This window comes from Manihot esculenta, chromosome 16, assembly GCF_001659605.2.
Source record: "Manihot esculenta cultivar AM560-2 chromosome 16, M.esculenta_v8, whole genome shotgun sequence".
Lineage (NCBI taxonomy): Eukaryota > Viridiplantae > Streptophyta > Magnoliopsida > Malpighiales > Euphorbiaceae > Manihot > Manihot esculenta.
Window position 1 is genome coordinate 32,919,090 of NC_035176.2, and position 21,522 is coordinate 32,940,611.

At 29.8% G+C, this 21,522-nt stretch overlaps 2 protein-coding genes and 1 long non-coding RNA gene across 7 annotated transcripts; 2 read left to right on the forward strand and 1 right to left on the reverse strand.

The window, feature by feature from the left end:
- Positions 1-5,981: 5,981 nt before the first annotated feature.
- Positions 5,982-8,741, forward strand: LOC110603056 (U-box domain-containing protein 12). The gene is made up of 2 exons (XM_021740709.2): positions 5,982-6,860; positions 7,391-8,741. The coding sequence occupies exons 1-2, from the start codon at positions 6,232-6,234 to the stop codon at positions 8,319-8,321; spliced, it is 1,560 nt and encodes a 519-aa protein (XP_021596401.1). The 5' UTR covers positions 5,982-6,231; the 3' UTR covers positions 8,322-8,741.
- An 8,501-nt stretch (positions 8,742-17,242) lies between these two features.
- On the reverse strand, positions 17,243-21,263 carry LOC110603090. 5 transcript variants are annotated; one of them, XM_043951861.1, is made up of 6 exons: positions 20,761-21,263; positions 20,242-20,687; positions 19,400-19,834; positions 18,558-18,992; positions 18,029-18,150; positions 17,243-17,899 (listed from the first exon to the last, which is right to left on the reverse strand). In XM_043951861.1, the coding sequence occupies exons 1-6, from the start codon at positions 20,996-20,998 to the stop codon at positions 17,698-17,700; spliced, it is 1,878 nt and encodes a 625-aa protein (XP_043807796.1). In that variant the 5' UTR covers positions 20,999-21,263; the 3' UTR covers positions 17,243-17,697. The 5 variants fall into 5 exon arrangements, with proteins under 5 accessions (XP_043807796.1, XP_043807795.1, XP_043807793.1 ...); XM_043951860.1 differs by having other exon boundaries at positions 17,243-17,791; positions 17,921-18,150; positions 20,761-21,260; XM_043951858.1 differs by having other exon boundaries at positions 17,243-18,150; positions 19,406-19,834; positions 20,761-21,260.
- Positions 19,830-20,522, forward strand: LOC122722113. Its single transcript, XR_006348960.1, has 2 exons — positions 19,830-20,294; positions 20,370-20,522. It is a non-coding gene; the product is annotated as an uncharacterized LOC122722113 (long non-coding RNA).
- Positions 21,264-21,522: the final 259 nt, after the last annotated feature.

Genomic DNA, 21,522 nt, shown 5'->3' on the forward strand with positions numbered 1-21,522 from the left:
TTGGCAGAAGATGAACCTCTTTATGCCTCAAAGCTGCTGAATTTAACATGTCATTGTCCTTTGGTACATGAACTGTTTGAAAAACTGACTGAGACGAAAGAACTTCAATCTTCATTTCAAAAAGGAAGGCATTCAACTTTTGGGAATGTTAGAATTGGACCCGTCTTTCGGATCAAAATTGCAATGGGAATTTTGACAGCGAGGGGTAAAGGATGAAGATTCAATTATATTGGACTAGAGTGCAGCCCTACAATGGTTTTTTGTGAATTTATTTGCAATTTGGAGTTGAACGTGAGTGTGTCCTGAAGCTGAGAAATGTAACTTTGATGTACCTCCAACGACATGCCACAAATGTTGAGAAAAATCTAGCCGACTTCAGGAAGTTATTCAAGAAATTGCAGTGAAATTAATCAGTGGCTCGTCAGACTAAAAAAATTGACCAATGGCTAGCTTCATGTTCATGGGGCCTGCTAGTGTTGGCAATAAGTGAATTTTGGGGATGTTAGGATTTGACCCACCTTGGAGCAAAGCCAGTTAAGCGGGTGAAACTGCAGTTGGTTGAGTCTGGAATTGCAATGGGAGCTTAACAGAAAAATTCAGGGATGAAGATTCAATTATCTTTGATGCTGATGCACCCTTCAAACCTACCAGAGCAGCCCATCAATGGAAGGCATGATTGCCGTTGTGTATCTTTTTGCTGTTGCAAATATATGCAACAAAAGCTTTCTGAGTTCAAGAATTAAAAGTTTGCTTTGGCCTTTGTGAATATGATTGTGCACTGACAATGATTAGGCTGTTCTTTCTTCAAGCAAATTTTCAAGTAGCTCCTGACATGATCCATCAGAATATAAAAATAAGTGAACTGAGTTGTAGCTTTTCTATTAGGAAGCTTTTGCAAAGTGTTTGTTGAGGCACTTCTTTTTTCATTTTCCTTGTCCTTTTTTGAAAGGAACAGAATGAACAAATCAGTATCTTTGTTAACTAATGCAAATTATGCAAAGAGATTTAGCCATTTGTGTATTTTTTCAGGAAAACAAAGTATGGTCAGTTGATTCCCTTCACCTTTAACTTTGTGCTTTTTTGCAGTCTTTTCCATTTTTTATAATAAAAATCTTTCTCGTGAACACATCAATTATTTCTTCAATTGCCCTGACTTAGAAATATACTAATGAGGGGAAGTGCTACTTTTTCATTAGCATAATGATGCAGTGGAGATGGTTGAAAACAGGTGGTTAGGTACTTTGGATTCAATAGCAAATTGTCCCCATTATCCAATTATCCTAATCAACCCACTCAAGTAACACTTAAGCTTCTTTTTTTCATAACTTGAAAAAATATTTTTCAATAAAATTACTTATTTTCTATGGTTTAGTTTTAATTTAAAGAATAAGAGATATTAATAAATTTATATATAGCAATATTAATGATTTTTTCAAAGGAAGGAAATGACTACTTTTTTGAAAATAAAAGGGTATTTTTCATTTTTGATAATTTTTTCTTTGATAAAATTTTCTAATTATTTCAAAAGTTAAAAAATATTTTAAAAAAATTGAAAAATTCAATAGCAAATTTTCTAATTATCAATTTATAAAACTTTGGAGCACAAGATCATGTGATAAATTTTCTAAAGTTAGGTGAATATGTTTCAATTTTAGTTTAGGTGTTGAATAAATCAATTCCAATTAAAATAAAAATGTAAAATATATTTAATTTTTTTTTGTTTTTAATTTTCTTTCTATAATGAAGGGACTTGGGAGCCAAGGATTAGAGAAAGACTTTAGTCAAATCACAACCACTAAGAAAGAATATAAAGCTAAAACCCCACAAGAAATTTCATGGACCCAGTGTTTCAGAATAGGATGGATGGATTAGTAATGATTAGGGAGGAAAATGAAGTTAATAAGAAGCAGCCTTTAATAGATTAATGCACTTTTTGAGAAAAATGTCAACACAATTTTCCTGTCTGTCAACCATTTTTCATACCAGCAATTTGATGGATTTCTTTGTCTAAATATAATTTGGTTTGTTTTGTGTATTGGGCATTTCCTCCTCAATCAAAGCAAGCAGTTTTGTCAATTTTTTGTGTCTCCATTTTTCAATCAACATCCAATAATAATTCTATAAAATTAAAAATTATTATTTATGCATTTATTAATAACTCACCATAAAGTTTATTCTAAAGTAAACATAACAGAGATATTAAAATATCAAATATAAATTTTTTAAAAATAGCTGATGAAAAAGACGTTGTTATAATATTCTTTTAATTGATATATATGAAATATAATCACAATAAGACCTAGAGCTATTTGAAACAAAGTTATTATTGATGTAGAATATTTTATAAATACAATAATTGCATCACGTAGGACAAATCTCACTGTACCTAATAACTTATGCAATTTAAGAGTATTAAGGTCCATCACTATCCTTTTATGTGGTCCAAAAAAAATAATAATTGTTGGTCTTAATTTTCAATTTTCATTAAATTTTATTAAATTTAAATTAAATTAAATTTATTTTAAAAATTAATTTAAAATAAAATTATTTATAATTTATATAAAAGACACGTATCCCTTTTCAGAATGAATTCAACACATCTTTTATAAACAATTTATTTAAGAGCCAAAACATTCACAACCATAGGAAAAGCAAGAAGGAAAATGCTTTAAAAATTGTCAAAGCTATTATACAACTCAAAATGATGATGTTATGGATGTCGGTGGCAATAGAGTAATTATTATGAAAATAAAGGGCACATAGTCAGATGGTGAGCTCGGGCATCCATCCATCTTCGTTTAAGTCGGAGAGGCACGCACATACATCCTTTGACACGCACCATACAACTCTGCCTTACGGTATGAACACACTCCATCCAATCACAATTGAGTGGGCCCACAGTATCGGCCATTTTTGTTAGGCCCCACGCGAAGTTTCTATGATTCAGATCCATTAGCTGGACGGCACGGAAGAAAGGACGGCGTTGAGGGGTCAGTATTTTATGCAATGCACTGTAGTTACACATTTCCCTATGCCAAACTCCTATAGTGTATCGCTTGTTTAACGAGCCTTTGCCAGTTTAGCTTCCTTCGAATTATTAAGCCTCGTTTGGTGAAACAAAAGTAAATAAAAATCAATTTTTTTATACATAATTTCTTTTAATCTCTCAATTATTTTTTGTCTCATCCATTAATTTTTCATGTATAACTTTTTTTTTATAAAGCTAAAAAGAATTCGAGATTGAAGTATTCAACCTATGCCAAATTCAATTAAATGTAATTATAACTGATCTAAATCTCATGAGTGTTTCATGCATTTCCTCTTGAAATATTATAAACATGACAAAAATCTTATAATCAATTTTCATGCATGTCCTTAGTTAAGTTCAATGCATTTAATAAATACTCAACAGTAATTTTTTCAAAATATGTATTTTTAAATATTTATAAAAATAAGAACTTAACTATTATTTCAATTTACTGGCCTCATAATAAGGAATTAATTTGGTTCTAAAAATTATTCTTAATTACTTTTTTCATTTCTATTATATAAATAAATATTATTCTCATGGAAAATTAAAAATAAAAAATATAAGCTACCAATTCCATTGGCAGCCTTTATATGCTTTTATTGTATTATGTGCCTTGAATTTAAAAATTAATTAAATAATTATTACATTTAGTATAAAGCAATTTTAAAAATTAAATATATATTATTATTTAGGGCCAATTATAAGGCTAAATTGACCTTTTGTGCAAAGTAAAACCAATGAAAGTTCTCATAAATTATTAACATTAATTCAGATATAATTAAATGGAGGCTAAGAATCGTAGTCACCTATTTACACTCTATTTGCTTAACATATGATGGAGGAAATAAATTGATAAGATAAAATAAAATTATAATTTTTTTATTATTCTTTTTCTTTGTACATTTATACAAGAGCAAAATAAAGAAATAAAATAAAGTAAAAATATTTTACCTTTTTTTAAAAAATAGAAAAAAATAAATATAATTTTATAATTAAGTTAATTGTAAAAAAATATGTATTTTTAATTATATTATAATTATATTCTTTATTTTTATTTTTGCAAATTGAAATTTAACTCATTAAATTACTTTAATTATACCATGGCTTTATTTATACAGTTAACTATTAATAAAATTACCATATCACTTATCACGTGTATATAGTAAATTTTAAAATAAAATTAATAATAATAAATTTAGAGTAAAATTGAATAAAATTAAAAATATATTATTTTTTTAATATTTTTTTAAAAAATAAAAAAATTAAAATTAAATTTATAATTTCAAATAAATTATATATTTTTTAACCATTTAATCGAATATGTTTAGACAATTAAATATTTAAAATTTTTTAAAATTTATTTTAAATATTAATATAATTTGAAAAAAAAAGTGATAGATTAATATTATATTTGAAAGTTAAAAGGATAATTTAAAAAATATATTTCAAAATATTATTTTATTATTTTTAATATTTTCAAATTGAATTATATTAAATATTATTTTAAATAATTTTTTAATAATTTATAACTAATGTATTTAATAAAATTATTTTTTAACGATAGTTTTAAAAGTAATGTTAAATAATAAATATATTAGATAAATTTTAAAAAAATTAATTGAAAAAATTTAATTAAAATAAAATTAAAATAAATTATTATCATAAAATTATTGATAAAAATTAAAAGAATAAATAATATTATTTTTTTAAATAGAAATTAAAAATTGAAGAAATAAAATTTAAAATTTCTCAGATTTATTTAAATGAATTTAAATTTGTGAATGCAAAATAAAAATAATAATAATAATATAAATAGTAATTTTTAAATATATTTAATAATAAAAAAAATAATTTGATAATTTTATAAATTTTTAACTATTCATTTAATAAGATATTAAAAAGATAAAATTTAATTAATAAAAAATAAAAATATAAAGTAAGATTTAATAAAAATAAAATATATTTTATTAATGTGATATGATAATTTTATTAATTTTTAAATGATATATATAATTATAAGAGATAAGCAGAGTAAAATTTAAAAAATTAAATTTTAATTAATAAAAAAATATAATGTGTAATTATAACAAAATCAGAATTTGCCATTTATAAGTTTTCTCAAGGATTTGCCATTTATAAGTTTTCTCAAGTTTCAATAAATGGATAAGGTTATAATTGTAATTTTGAATTAATAGTAACTTTTCCTTTTTATTCTATTATTTTCAGTTTTAAATTAGAGATATCACTGAAAGGGACAAAAAGGAGTATTTTTATTGGTTTTATTTTTTCTTTTCAATTAAACGAGAGAGAATTTATTTTTCTCTCTTATTTTATTTTCTCCATTATTTTTATTCCATTTAAATAAATAATTAAAAAAATATGTAATCAAAAAATTAATACAATTTTTTTAATGAATATACTATTATTTTTATTAAAATTTATCAAATAAAATTATTTGATATCAATAACATAATAAATAATCATATTTAATTATTAAAATATTACACTTATTAAAAAAACGGATATTAATATAATTTCATTATTTTAATAAATATGATATTGAATTAGTCAAAATTTACTAATAAGATATCAATACAACAAAAAAAATTGTATTTTCATGTGCTATTGCTCTTATTTGAGAAGAAAACGAAAAATTATTATTTAATTTTTATAATATAAAAAATATTAATTAATTTATTAATTTTAAAAATATATTATAAAAGTCTATTAATTAATTAATTTATTAATTTAAGCTATTAAATAGAAAATTTATAAAATTAATATATTAATTTAATCACTAATTTCATTATTAAATAATATTTTTTTTAAAATTTTGAAGAGGTTTGAATATATTTTTAAAATAAAGAGATAAATTAATAAATATTTTAATATTATATAAATTAAATATTATATATATTTTTTGAAAATATCATATTGTATAATCCCTTGGCAAACAGACCCGAATACGGTCTCTCTCTCTCTCCGAGCGTCTCAGAAAAACTCTGATCGTTTATAAATAAACGAGAAAACCGAAAATATAGAATACTCTTAACACTCTCCGGTCTCCCACACAAAAAGAGGAAGAAGAAATCACCAGAGTAACGCTAACGCACAAACGCTTTCTCTAGTATCTAGAAGACTAGAACTCTGATTGCTTTTTCCTTCTGCAATGTAGCTCCCTCACAAAAATCTGTTGCGAAATGGCCAAATGTCACCGGAATAACATCGGATCCTTAATCCTTCCTCACTCCTCCTCCACTAATTCCTCTGTTGGCGGCCATTTCAGATTTTCCACCTCCTTCTCCGCCTCTGCATTCCGCCGTAAAATCTTTGATGCCGTTAGCTGTGGTGGCAGCTCCCGTTACCACCATCGCCACCATGATGACGACTTTTCCTCCAACACTACAACTGCCACATCCGCTACAACCACAACAACATCAACGACCACCACCGCGAGTACCACGGAGAAGTCCGATAACAATAATGTATGCGAGAAAAAGGCAGGGAGAGCGAGAAATAGAAAGTCGGAGAAGTTATCGGATCTGTTGTGCATTGCAGAGGCGGAGACTGAAATCGAGACGAAGAAGAAAGTTGAGGCGTTGGAAGAGCTGAAACGAGTAGTGAAGGAATTGCAGGTTGAGAGCGAAACGAAGAGAAAAGAGGCTGCCTGCTGTGTAAGGTTGCTTTCTAAGGAAGACTCGGTAGTGAGAGTCACTCTCGCAATGTTAGGTGCAATTCCTCCTCTAGTTGGAATGCTCGATGTGGAAGAAGTGGAGTCTCAGATCGCTTCTCTCTATGCCTTGCTCAATCTTGGGATCGGAAATGATGCGTGAGTTTTTCTCCTTTTTTTTCCATTTTATTTTTAATTCTTAGAATTGCTAAACAATCAGTTTCAGATGTTAGTAATGGCGTTCTCTTTTCCCTTAATTTCGGGATTTGGAAATTCCGTCTTTGTGTTTAGCTGTAGCTTGTATTATGAGCCAAGGAGAAGTCGTTTTCTGCGTCCTGCTTGTGTTGGAGTATAATTTGGAAGGTGTTGTTTCCTTCAATAATGCATGATTATGTTTTGAGTATTGATTTGCCTTTAGATCGAGGATGTAGAATCATTTTCTTGCTTTTGTTGGTTCCCAATTATTATCTGCAATAATATTTTATTTTCAATGTTCATATATATGTAAATATAACATACGCGCACCAAGTCACTTTCCATGTTTCCGTTTTCTGGAAACAGTTTCATTGCATTTAATCTTCTTTGGCTACTCCATTTGCATTCCTTGTCGTGGTATACATGTTGTTTGCTTCTCAAATATGGTTCAGTTAAAGGGAGTGGAATTAAATTCTTTTGTTAACCTTTTGCAGGAATAAAGCGGCAATTGTTAAAGCAGGGGCTGTTCACAAAATGCTGAAGATCATAGAATCTCCAAGTCCTCCTAACCCTTCTGTATCTGAAGCAATAGTGGCAAATTTTCTAGGCTTGAGCGCATTGGACTCAAATAAACCCATTATAGGTTCTTCAGGTGCAATCCCCTTCTTGGTAAATGTCCTCAAGGATTTGGACCATAAAAGTAGCGACCAAGCAAAACAAGATGCTCTTAGAGCTCTGTACAACCTTTCAATATTCTCATCCAATGTTTCATTTATTATAGAAACGAATTTGATCCCATTTCTTATGAATATGCTGGGAGACATGGAAGTAAGTGAAAGAATTCTGTTGATTTTGAGCAATGTTGCATCGACGGCAGAGGGTAGAAAGGCCATTAGTGTTGTACCAGATGCTTTTCCAATTTTAATAGATGTTTTGAATTGGACCGACTCGCCGGGATGCCAAGAGAAAGCATCTTATATATTGATGGTGATGGCACACAAAGCCTATGGGGATAGACAGGCGATGATTGAGGCAGGAATTGTATCATCATTGCTCGAGTTAACACTTTTGGGGAGCACATTAGCACAGAAAAGGGCTTCAAGAATCCTGGAACTTTTGAGAGTGGACAAGGGGAAGCAAGTTTCAGAGAATTATGGTGGGAATTTGGGTGCAGCAGTGTCTGCTCCTCTTTGTATGTCTTCATCATCTTCAAGAAACCCAAATGGGGCTTCAAAGGAGTCTCTGGAGGAGGCAGAGGATATGATGAGCGAGGAAAAGAAAGCAGTGAAACAATTAGTGCAACAGAGTTTGCAGAATAATATGAGGAGAATTGTCAAGAGGGCCAATTTGCCACAAGATTTTGTTCCATCGGAGCATTTTAAGTCCCTCACATCTAGTTCAACCTCAAAAAGTTTACCGTTCTGAGGAGACTGATGGAGCTAGGTAGGTGTGGAGATTGCAGGGGTGCATTTTGAAGTTAGCCTTCTTATCGTTGTTCTAATTGCCATCTTGGTGTTTGTAGCAGCATTATTAGCATGTGAAATAGTCATCTTGTGTTAGATTTTGTATAATTTCAGAATTTTATAGTAAAGATTTGTGAGCATTAACATAATATCATTGATGTTATTTTGGTTTAAATCTGGATGCATTTACCGAATGCTTGCAGTGTGACAGGGCTATAGTTGAAAACTTCCGTAAATTGGGATGCTTCTCTGTCAGACTGTCAGTGGTGTGCTCTGCAAATTTGGAAAAATCCGAGGGCCTTTTTGTGTGTGTCGTATAGCTATGTATTCTCCTAATTTATTGGCCGTTGTCAACCGGCTAGTACATTCTTGTTTACTCTCACCCTTGCTCCGCAATTTTTAAATTCCTACCATGTACTTTTGTTTATGAAAGTCATTGTTCCAATATAAAAATGGGGGCCAGAATCCCTATGACATACAGGGAATCTTTCACTATGTTAATTTTCTAATAAAGTCTGCAGGTTTCATCCAGAATCTCTAGATTTAAGCAGTTGAGTTTTACTTATTTTGATATTTATTAGTAGGAACGTGGACAATTAAGCTTAAGCTTAACCCCCTTCCACAGTTTATTTGATTAGCATGAAACTTCTGGTTACTTTCTGTAAAACATGTGTATTGACCTGGTTCACTGATGTATTTTCTTCTTTTATTATTTACAAGAGTGGAGAGAGGAAGAAGAAGAATCTGAGGTGAGCTGTCTGCTTGTGAAATTTATGCATCTTTTCCCCCCACGAGGTATATATTTTCAAGTGATGTTACGTGGTGGGGTATGGTCATTTTGTAATCTTCTTATCATTTCCGTATTACCTCTTGTTTCTTTCTCTGTTATATATTTTGTATGCCCTGATGTAATTATTACGTTGTAATATAATTCTCATACTGAATTTCTTTCTATAGTAAAGGACTTCTGTTGCGAACAAAGAAAAAACTCAAAGATCCATTACTAATACTAAATAATTTAGTAAAGATGCGATTTGAGTTTTTCCAGATATAACTTTGGTTTATTTAGTTCAGCTTGTGTTTCCTACGTCCAATTTGAACTGAAACATTTGACAGAATCTTCACAGCTCCGACACAGAGATGGTTGTAATTTATAAATAACTTCAAATAGTAGCGTGGTGAGTTTATGTTTTTGGATCATGTGAAACTTTCTTGTACCTTGCTTGGAGGAAGGTTCGACAATAAAAACCAATGCTACTGTAGCCAAAGTTGTTTTTTTTTTTAAATGAAATATTGTTAACGTAGTTCTGCATCTTACAGGAGTAATAGGAATTTGTGCTTCCACCTAATATTGAGGCACGTAATAAGGATCATTTACCACTGAAGAAGCATGATGTGAAGAGAGAGATGATTATTGGGATTATGATATCAGATTTACAGGTAAGTGCTTAATTCCAGTTGCAGTCTCGTATTTATGACCTTAATCTTTCACGTGGGTGGCTTTGCCTTGTGATACAGAGAACAGCAGCTGCCTATGTTAACATTGCTGGTGCAAGTTAAAAATAAGTAATTGTTCTTATTGCAAAGTAGATCGAAGGGGAAATTTTATAAAAATTATGCTTTCACATCGAGTTACAACCTACAAGCACAGAGTAAAGAGTGAGTGGGTGTGGGTCTAGCTGTTGTCTTCACTTTCCATTTCCTGTATCGTCCAATAATGATTTGTGGACAATGATTTGACATCCAAATGAAAAGGAGTTAAAAAAGAGAATAAAAAAAATTATTATGTGAACTCGACACACTACACTCGTTAAATAAATAAATTAATTAAGTTATAGTAAAATTTATATTTAATTATATTATATTGACAGAATGCATATGTAAAATTTTTTCATATATATAATTAGACTTTATTCTTTTTGAGAATTTAAGTATTTTATTAAAAAATATGTAACACTTTAACTCTACTCGGTAATACTATTTTAATAGTTGATAATTATTATAATAATCAATTAAAAATTATAAAGATAATTTTTTATAATTTACTCGCTTAATGCATTATAATTTCAAATAAATCCTAAATAAGATATACAATTTGTTTCATATTATTCACTATTGCTATTGTTATTTCTTACTCGATAGGATCAAATTGTGCATGAAATAAGTATTCAGTTAATCAAAATTTAATAAACATAAAAAAAATAAGTAATCAAATTGAATGTAATAAAAATTAACATAGTCAAACTAAAATATTAATATATACAGGAAACTGTGCTTGAAGTATGAAAGCTATTTGGAAGCAGTCATGGGCATTGGATTTTAAACTCCTCAATAATGCAAAGCTCAATAAGGGGGAATAATCCAGTGTGGGCTGTCATAGATTTAAGCTGATAGTGAAGTTGTAGCAAGAGGTTTTTAGTTTAACTCTCCATACATTTATTTTTTAATTTCAATCAAAAGAAAATTTGAATTTTTTTTCATTTATATAAATATAAATTTTTTAATTGTGAAAAGTGAATCTCACATTAGTGTATTTATAATTTACTGAACAACAATAAAACGTAGATTAAAAAATACGACCCAAAATTGAAGCCATAAGGGCATAGTCGAGGTTCAACCGTGCCCAACTATTGTCTCTACCTAGCAAGAAATCATAAAAGAATCAATCATGTCCCCTAAAATAAATCACACACCTAACCAGGCCCCACTCCGTTTGTGTATTGGTCCCCATGAAATGTCAATTCGCTGATCTAACCGTCGATTTTATGGGCCCATCCTTGCCTTTATATCGAGAAGCTTTCGAGTCGTTTTTCTCCGAAATTTAACCGTTGCTAGACCATGTGTACTGACTGTATGGCTGTGGCCGCATCTATCAACACCCCACCACGACGTACCCGCCACCGACATGCTCTAGGAAATTAAAAGAGTAAATGTCTAATTTCACTTTCTTTTTTTAAAAAAAATATTTAATTTTATTTATTTTTAACTTCTATTAAAATTAACTTAAATTAGTCCAAAAATTAAGATTTCGATATTAAATAAAAAAATAATTTCTTTATTTTGTTAACTTTGAGCTATACTGACTTTGAAAAATTGGAACTTTTAGGTTAATTTAAATAAAAATTTAAAAATTCACTAAATTGAACTAAATATTTCCAGTAAGTTTAGATATGAAATTAACCATTAAGTCAATATGAAAATTCAGCATTATTCTTTATAAACTTGTATTGATCTTATTATTTTTGTGGCTGTTTCATTATTATTAAATTAAAATTTATATCACTTAATTTAATTAAAATTTATAGGAATCTCGTTATATTTGAGTATTATGATGAATTTTATTATCTATATGTACTTTAAATCCATTAAATAGTTTCTTCAATGGAATAGCCCCATAAGTATACACTTAAATATGAATATGAATCTATAATATGCATTTTTTATTTTTAATCATTTATCAAAATCTGATTTTTTTTTTTTTTGAAGAGTTATGAATTGAAATTTTATTTATTATGTTTAATAAGAAAACTCCATTCAAATTTAGTAGTAAACAGAAATTGAACTTCAATAAATGCATATGTTTTTATCATGTCTTTTTTTATTTCTCTAAATTAGAGAAAATAAATAAAATATTGAATTCGAATATTCTTATTTATTTAATTTAAGATATTTATATTTATAATAAAAAAATAAAAATTACTTTCCGTTATATAATTTATCTCATTCATTAAAAAAAATTTGAAAGAAAAACTCATGTGTACAAAGAGACACTTAGATGTGAGTTGGGAATCCCAAATCTATTTTTGAAGATGGGTGTTGAGTGCAGTCGGCATTCATAATCCTCATTTCTTCCTACTTTGCTCAAGTATTTATTATTATATGGTATCATTATAAAGAGTTCGTACTCATTTAAAAATGGTTATAAATACAATAATTTAAATTTATTTTATTTATATTTTTATGGATATTATATCATTTCAATTCTATTTATTATACCAACACTTGTACCATACCTATTTATTTCACTCAAACTAATATATAAAGTGTGGATCTCTTTCGGATCTAAACGGGTAGGGTACCCGCGAAAATTAAACTACTCAAACTCGAATCTGATTTATATTAGTAATATCTGAATCCGTTCTGAATCCGATTAAAAATTAATTTAAATTATCCGAATCCATCCCAAACCCGATTATTATTATCCGAATAAAATCTGAAACCGTTTAATTTTATATATTTTAATTAATAATTTATATAAAAAATATTTTTCATTAATAATTTTTATTTAAAAAATATAATATTTTTAAAGAATATTTAAATTTAAATTTTTAAATAAAAATATATAAAAAAAATTTATAAATATTATTGTAAAATATATTTTTTATATTAAATTAATTATTTATATAAACGGGTTCGGATAGTGGGTACCTTATATATAAAATCTGAATCCGATCCGAATCCGCAATGGTTATTATTTTTAAAATTCGAATTCATCCCAAATCCGATTATAATTATCCAAATCCGTCCTATTAGAGTTCGGTCAGATCGGATACCCAAAAATACCCGATCCGTTTACATTCTTAATGGGATACAAATCAAACAAGAAACAAATAAAATAAATAATAATATATATCATCATCATTTGATTTGGTACCTCGTCAAATAGATTTGTGGATCCACAAAACAAAATTTGTCAAAAAAAATTATGAAAAAATTAGTTTTATCCTAATTCAAGAGTAGAACTTATACACGATAGTCATTTATAATTTATAAAAAAAAGATTATTTTGTAAAACAATTTATTAAATAAATTATAAATTATATTAAATTATCTTAATTTTCGAATAGAATAAATTTAGTTTACGTTACAATAATTTAATATTGGATATTTGAATTCCTAGATTTTAAAAAAAAAAAATGAAAAAAAACAAAGACTTGTTTATGTGAGAACGGTGGGGGACTGAACGATGATGATGAGGGGCGGCCATTATTAATTCAAGGCCGCGCCTGATGACATCAGTGCGCATAAATTTGAATTTTGCATTATATCTCAACAACATCAATTAAATATAAAAATAATGTAAATAAATAATTCTCATAAATATAACAAATTTTAATGGTAAAAATATATCATTATTATTTAATTATATAACTCTTTATATTTTAAAATAATAAATTATTATGCAAGGTAATTAAGAGTACATTATAATTTTTTATTGCATCATAATATGATTATTATTAATTTTTTTCAACTTTTAATAGGGAATCATACGTCTGGAAGCTTCGCAATTTCATCCCCTTACTACGCACCGTTTAGAGCCCTAAGCCCATCTTTAATCCTCATTCGCGATTCTGCTACTAATATTTTTTTTTTTAATTGAATTTATTTTTATTTATATTACACAATTACATATTTATGCAACAATAAAAAAAATATTACACAATTAAAATCATATTAATCATGCTTATTGTTTTTTCAATTATTATAATGCTTTTTTATGTTTTGTGATAATTTCTGATTTTTTCGTCCTACTTAAAATCTTTAAAAAAATGTTATACCAATATATATATATAATTGAGTTCTAATAATACTTTATGATAATAACTGACTTTCATGATTTTATAAATTATGAAATAATTAAATTAAATAGAAGTGGGAAAATTATAAGATGATGAATTTATTTGATATGGAGTGAATTTAAAGATAAATTTTGATTTTTTTTTCTGAGTATCATTGCTTTAAAAAAATAATTTAATTTTAAAATAGTATTTAATAACTAGTCAAATGATAATATATTTATAAATTATAACTTGATTATTATATTAGTAATTATATTATTTTAGTAATGTACACCTTTAAATAAAAAAATCAAAATAAAATTATAATAGCGATAATAATAATATAAAAAAATCAATTTTTTTTTAATGTGCTATAATGCTAAGGTTTTTTTTTAACAATATAATAATTTTATTTTTTATGGTAGAAATTAGTTAATTACAGTATTAAGAGAGTGAGTCTAACCCAATAAACTAAAATACAATAATAGGTTATTATATAAAATGACCAACAAATACAGCCTCAAACGATTTAGAGGCCCACCATTGGAAAAATGCAAAAGCAGGTTCATAATCCGCAGCAGTCCACAGGCAAAGAGGCAACCAACCCAACCACACGATTCTGTCAAAATACCTCTCATCGCTATATTCGATGAGCAATAGAGCATCCATGACCAATGTCTATCAAACCAACAAGCAATCAACTAGAGGGCGATAAGAATATCATAACAATCATGCATACTAAACAAAACAAGGAAATTCACGGAAGAACTCTCAAAAGTTACATAACTGGAAATGAAACAAACAAGGAAGCCATGCTGCAATTCTAGACGAATATCGGTCTAAAAGAGCACGAGTCACTTGACGCATTTATGGGATCTCAAATCATCAATGTCAAACTAAATAAAATCTTATTCATTTTAAAAGTGGAATCACTAATCCTTGAAAAAAAAAAAAGGAAAACCTTCATTAGCAAGCGTATCGTGAATATAAAAAATAAATAAAAATAAACTAAAAAAATAAAATAAAGAACTCACACCGTACTTCTGTCGTGAATATAAAAAATAAATAAAAATAAACTAAAAAAATAAAATAAAGAACTCACACCGTACTTCTGTCACAAAGAGGCAAGAAAGATATAAAATATATTTTACTCAAAGAAAAAATAGAGACTACAACACAAAATCAAAATTAAAAGAAAAAAATTATCTTTTTACTCTCTGAATATAATATAATTGATGAATTTATTTATTTATTTTTAATAGTCAATACTTATATTCATGAGATTTAATTATATTAAAATTAAACATTTCTTTGTAAAAAATTAATGTTAAATTAATGATTTATATATAATCAAAGAAAAAATATTAAATATAATATCAAAACTACTATTATCAATAATAAAATAGAACCATATAGTATGGATAAACTCGCTAGTTAATCTCTCGATTTTAAAAAATATATTAAAAGTCTTTAATATTTTAAAAAATCTACTGATTAGTTACTTCGTTCATTTATCGTTAAGTATTTTACTAATTTTAAAAAATTTATTAGTTGGTCAATCAAATTATTAAAAAATTTAATAATTTGTTCTTTTATATCAAAAGTATTTTAGATTTTTTTTATAATACTTAACTATTAAAATTAATTAGTAAATTTTTAAAATGTCAATAGCGTTTTAATATAATTTTTAAAATCGAGTAACCAACTAGTGAGTTTTTCCATATCATAAGATCTAAGTAGTAATTTTCTCTAATAAAAATTTTATTCTACTTTCCATATTCTCATATTTCTTTCATATATTTTTCACACCTTCTTCATTATTTGTGTCTAACAACTATACTCAAAATTATAAAATTTATATATTAAAAATCAATTTGCAGTAATTGAGAAAGAGATAATCAAGCAGAGTAGAGATTGACAGCCATCCGCATCATAAAAATAATTTATATTGAGTTTTAATTTTTAATTTTTAATAATTTAAATTTTATATATTTTAATTTTTATTGTATTTATTGAATTTGAATCTATTAAAATTTTTATTTATATATGGAGATTTTCTTTTTTGAATTTTGATAGAATTAAAATTTAAAAACTAATATATTAGATTTAAAAAATAAAGAGATAAATCCTCGGTCTCTCAGGTCCGATCCTCTTGAAGATCGAGCTAGGAGTACAAGACAACAACAGTCCTCTATTGTCAATCTCGTTGTTGTTTGTAAAACAAATTCAGTAGGAAACAATATCAAAGAAGTTCGTGATATCAATTTTGACAATCTATAATGGGACGGGACCCCAAGAATATGTTTCAAACTACAAAATGTTTATGGAGTTGCGGAGTCATTCGGATAAGCTAATGTGTAAGGTCTTTCAAACAAATACCAATTATGATTATTTATTTATTTATTTTTTATTTGATAAGTCAATTCAAACGTTAATTACTTCTTTTTCTAGAGATAAGTTCATTATGAAATGTACAAAGACTTAAACATAAATCTCAAAATACAGTTCAAGTCTCAAACAACATATTCAAAACAAATAAGCTCACTCCGCATGCAAACAAATAGCCAGCTGCACTCCATTCCGGAAACCTTCCACCACTATGGCAAATGCAATATCTCCCTCTACAGACAATTTAGAAAGGCCTTATTAACACTCATTGAAGACGGCGAATGAAGAAAAACAACCAATAGAGCAAAAGCTTCTAGATCGAGAGGATGAGCAGAAAACTTTGACATGCAGAAACATATCTCCTTTCACCCGGTAAGAGCAACAGAAGAATCGATCCAGGGGTCTAAAACCTCCAGGCAACACCCTGATACCATAAAGATTTTCAAAGAAATCTAAGACAGAGAAACTACCCATAAACCAAATTTTAAAGAGGGAAAAGCTTGGGTTTAAATACATGGAACAAGAGAAAAAGCCGTAAGATGAAGATCCAAACTACAAACACTAATTACTTATAAGTAAGATTTAAACATTTTATAAGCGAAACAGTCTTTATCATTCCAAAAAAATTTGTTATATTTTTATTTTAAAAAAAGACTCCAAGCTTTTTCCCGTCTATATAAATATTAACCCGACTTCTTTTTCTTTCTCCTACCCAAATACCCTCTTAATTTATTAAAGTTACAATCAAAAAATCAAGTGGTAATATTATATTGTTTTCTGCACTAATCTATGAGGTAAATTTAACTTCATATCTATATGGGCACTTACTAATTAATCTTATCATAAGAGAATATTGGACACACGCTTGAAAGGCAGCCTTTTCTTGTTCTCTTTTCAAAGACAAAGAAACTCAGCTATTAATATAAAGGCAATTGGGTGGCTCATATAAATTCGAATCCATTATCCATACCAAGAAGTCAAGAACATAAAATCAAGACCTGGGAATAAATAATTGTGACCTAGTGGACCAATGATGGGCACTGCAATCCACAGTTCACACAATCATATTCAATTTGATAACCAAGAAATGGGCAGTAATTGTATATGCACAATAAGCACCTAAACAGTGATCAATTAACACCTATTACAGCAGCAGACAAAGTCAGAAAGAAGGTTTTGTACTTCAAATGGCAATCCTGTTTCTCCTTTTTGCTCTCATTTTTTGTATCAACTTTCCACTTCTATCTTGCAGTATGTATCAGACGCTTTGCTATTCACATTTCAAAGGCAAAACGATTCATCAACCATCATCAGAACCCAATTACAGTTATAGACATATGGTGATCTTAGCTGATTAATATCTCAATCTCAAAACTCCCGCACGTTTGATCTTCACCTATGAGTGATAATTTTTGGATCATTGCGTGAAGTGAAAGGGGAAGGTTCCATAGCATGCCTTGAAATAAGCATTGCTGTGTCTTTCCACCTAGAAACCTCCACTTCTTTCTCATACAGCTTGTGCTTAAGACATTCTATAGCGGCTTCCAGCTCTCTTATCTCTTCTTGCTGTCTTGCTTCCAGTAATTCATGCAACCTCATTGCTGTGTCTTTCCACCTAGAAACCTCCACTTCTTTCTCATACAGCTTGTGCTTAAGACATTCTATAGCGGCTTCCAGCTCTCTTATCTCTTCTTGCTGTCTTGCTTCCAGTAATTCATGCAACCTTCTTTCCAATTCATCAGGAGGAACTCCACAATCTGTGTCTACATCGTGAGGTTGAAGGTCAATCACTTCTCCAGAAGTCGTGGTCTGACTTTTCAAGCAGGTAGTGTCTTCATCAGTCACCTACAATTTCCAAAAGCTCTGATATTTAGAAGACACAACAAGGAATATGGAACAGGAAGATCAACCTTGCAAACAGCAGAAAGGAATTAAACCCTAATTGCTAGCAAAATCTCAATTCTATGAATCAAAGTGAGGGTGTGGGAAGATCCAATCCAAGACAAACAAATGACATTGTTCACGGTTTTCTTTCTACAAGCAACAAAAGCATGAAGATAAAATACATCGATATTATAATTTAAGATATTTTCCAGCATGCGTATCTGTTATGAACTCATTCCATATATTTCTATGCGAAGATTTCTACCATCAGAGAATGTAATGGAATCCATTTGCTGCAAATCCATCAATACTAAGTTCATAGAAACAGTTCCAGGATACCACGCCACAAAGCATACAATTCAGCTTACCTCTACCCTTAATAGCTCTGAGTGTTTCAACTTCTCCCCATCCAAGTGCAGTTGTAAGTGTTCCAACTCAGCTTGGAGTTCTGCCTCGAGCTGATCCATTGCTTCTTCTGAACACTCTTCTTTTTCAGGTGGTTCGCACTTCAAAGACTGATCAACCGCTGAAACTGTTGAGGACTCCGGTATGTATTGAGATTCAAACTGTGGCCCATGTGGAGAATCAGTGTCACAGTACGCAAACATATCATTTGGTTTCGACAGCTTAGAGATATTGCTTTTGTTAATCAATTCTTCGCTGGTATTTTGGAGGAGGGTTTCCATTTCCAATTCATTAGGAGGAACTCCACAGTCTGTGTCTACATCGTGAGGTTGAAGGTCAATCACTTCTCCAGAAGTCGTGGTCTGACTTTTCGAGCAGGTAGTGTCTTCATCAGTCACCTACAATTTCCAAAATCTCTGATATTTAGAAGACACAACAAGGAATATGGAACAGGAAGATCAACCTTGCAAACAGCAGAAAGGAATTAAACCCTAATTGCTAGCAAAATCTCAATTCTATGAATCAAAGTGAGGGTGTGGGAAGATCCAATCCAAGACAAACAAATGACATTGTTCACGGTTTTCTTTCTACAAGCAACAAAAGCATGAAGAGAAAATACGTCGATATTATAATTTAAGATATTTTCCAGCATGCGTATCTGTTATGAACTCATTCCATATATTTCTATGCGAAGATTTCTACCATCAGAGAATGTAATGGAATCCATTTGCTGCAAATCCATCAATACTAAGTTCATAGAAACAGTTCCAGGATACCACGCCACAAAGCATACAATTCAGCTTACCTCTACCCTTAATAGCTCTGAGTGTTTCAACTTCTCCCCATCCAAGTGCAGTTGTAAGCGTTCCAACTCAGCTTGGAGTTCTGCCTCGGGCTGATCCATTGCTTCTTCTGAACACTCTTCTTTTTCAGGTGGTTCGCACTTCAAAGACTGATCAACCGCTGAAACTGTTGAGGACTCCGATATGTATTGAGATTCAAACTGTGGCCCATGTGGAGAATCAGTGTCACAGTACGCAAACATATCATTTGGTTTCGACAGCTTAGAGATATTGCTTTTATTAATCAATTCTTCGCTGGTATTTTGGAGGAGGGTTTCCATTTCCAATTCATCAGGAGGAACTCCACAATCTGTGTCTACATCGTGAGGTTGAAGGTCAATCACCTCTCCAGAAGTCGTGGTCTGACTTTTCGAGCAGGTAGTGTCTTCATCAGTCACCTACAATTTCCAAAATCTCTGATATTTAGAAGACACAACAAGGAATATGGAACAGGAAGATCAACCTTGCAAACAGCAGAAAGGAATTAAACCCTAATTGCTAGCAAAATCTCAATTCTATGAATCAAAGTGAGGGTGTGGGAAGATCCAATCCAAGACAAACAAATGACATTATTCACGGTTTTCTTTCTACAAGCAACAAAAGCATGAAGAGAAAATACGTCGATATTATAATTTAAGATATTTTCCAGCATGCGTATCTGTTATGAACTCATTCCATATATTTCTATAAGAAGATTTCTACCATCAGAGAATGTAATGGAATCCATTTGCTGCAAATCCATCAATACTAAGTTCATAGAAACAGTTCCAGGATACCACGCCACAAAGCATACAATTCAGCTTACCTCTACCCTTAATAGCTCTGAGTGTTTCAACTTCTCCCCATCCAAGTGCAGTTGTAAGCGTTCCAACTCAGCTTGTAGTTCTGCCTCGAGCTGATCCATTCCTTCTTCTGAACACTCTTCTTTTTCAGGTGGTTCGCACTTCAAAGACTGATCAACCGCTGAAACTGTTGAGGACTCCGGTATGTATTGAGATTCAAACTGTGGCCCTTGTGGAGAATCAGTGTCAGAGTACGCAAACATATCATTTGGTTTCGACAGCTTAGAGATATTGCTTTTGTTAATCAATTCTTCGCTGGTATTTTGGAGGAGGGTTTCCATTTGCAACCTCATCTGCACTATCTTATTAAGCTCGTTTTTACTTGCTGCAATTAGATACAAAAGGCAACACCCAACTCCCATATTGAAAGAGGTATCTTTCCTGCTCTCTCCTGGAAAAATTGAACATACTAATACCACATTGAATTGATATAGCCTTCAAATTAATAAAACTTACATAAGAAACAAACAGAACTGACTGACCAGTCGTCGACACCGAATTTCCACCGTTGAGTCCATTCATCGAACATCTAGCCTGCACCGCTCGATCACCCAATCCTTTCTCATCTTCATCCATCTTGCTCTCTGTCTCTTTCTCTTTCTTCACATGTTCAGCCGGGATTCTCTTCACCCTGGTTCGCCTCAGCCCCGAGATCCACCGAGCCACAATCCGGTGGGGCGATGGACAGCATATGCTCCTAGAACACTCAGACTCGCTCATAATAGAAAGCTCGTCTAAAACGTCGTCGTCGTCGTCGGCAGCGAGTAAGATATCGGAGATGCGTAAGGGGGGCGAGATTTGGTCTCTGGACGTTTAGGGACTTGAAATTTAAGGCTGGCTTCATCGAGGATAGCGAGTTATACATGGAAGGAATTAAATGTGATGATGCAGTGAATCAGTGATAGAGGGGAGAGTTTGGAAGGTGGATGAAATAGGAGGGAAAGTTTTGAACGGTTTCCATTATTGTAGTAAATTTTTTAATTAACTTTCATTAATTATAGTAGTAAACTTTTTTTTTGCCACTAATTGCTATTATTGTAGTAATTACATAATTATTGTATAAGATTTATAAGTTTTATTTTAACATTTTGTATATTGATGTTATTATTTTAATAATTTATTTTATCATAAAATAATATAGTAATAAGTGATTGTTTCAAAAATATGATAAAGTTAAATAGATTATGATGGTTGTTTATATATTGTTATAATTAAAAAAAATTAATAATTTTAAAACAATTAAA

Excerpts from the sequence above, each read along its gene's own strand:
- LOC110603056 (XM_021740709.2), top strand. The coding sequence starts at position 6,232 with ATGGCCAAATGTCACCGGAATAACATCGGATCCTTAATCCTTCCTCAC. Across the intron at positions 6,861-7,390 it reads CTTGGGATCGGAAATGATGC|GAATAAAGCGGCAATTGTTA; the intron begins GTGAGTTTTTCT and ends AACCTTTTGCAG.
- LOC110603090 (XM_043951857.1), bottom strand. The coding sequence starts at position 20,998 with ATGAGCGAGTCTGAGTGTTCTAGGAGCATATGCTGTCCATCGCCCCAC. Across the intron at positions 19,835-20,241 it reads CAGAGCTATTAAGGGTAGAG|GTGACTGATGAAGACACTAC; the intron begins GTAAGCTGAATT and ends TGGAAATTGTAG. Across the intron at positions 18,151-18,557 it reads CAGAGCTATTAAGGGTAGAG|GTGACTGATGAAGACACTAC; the intron begins GTAAGCTGAATT and ends TGGAAATTGTAG.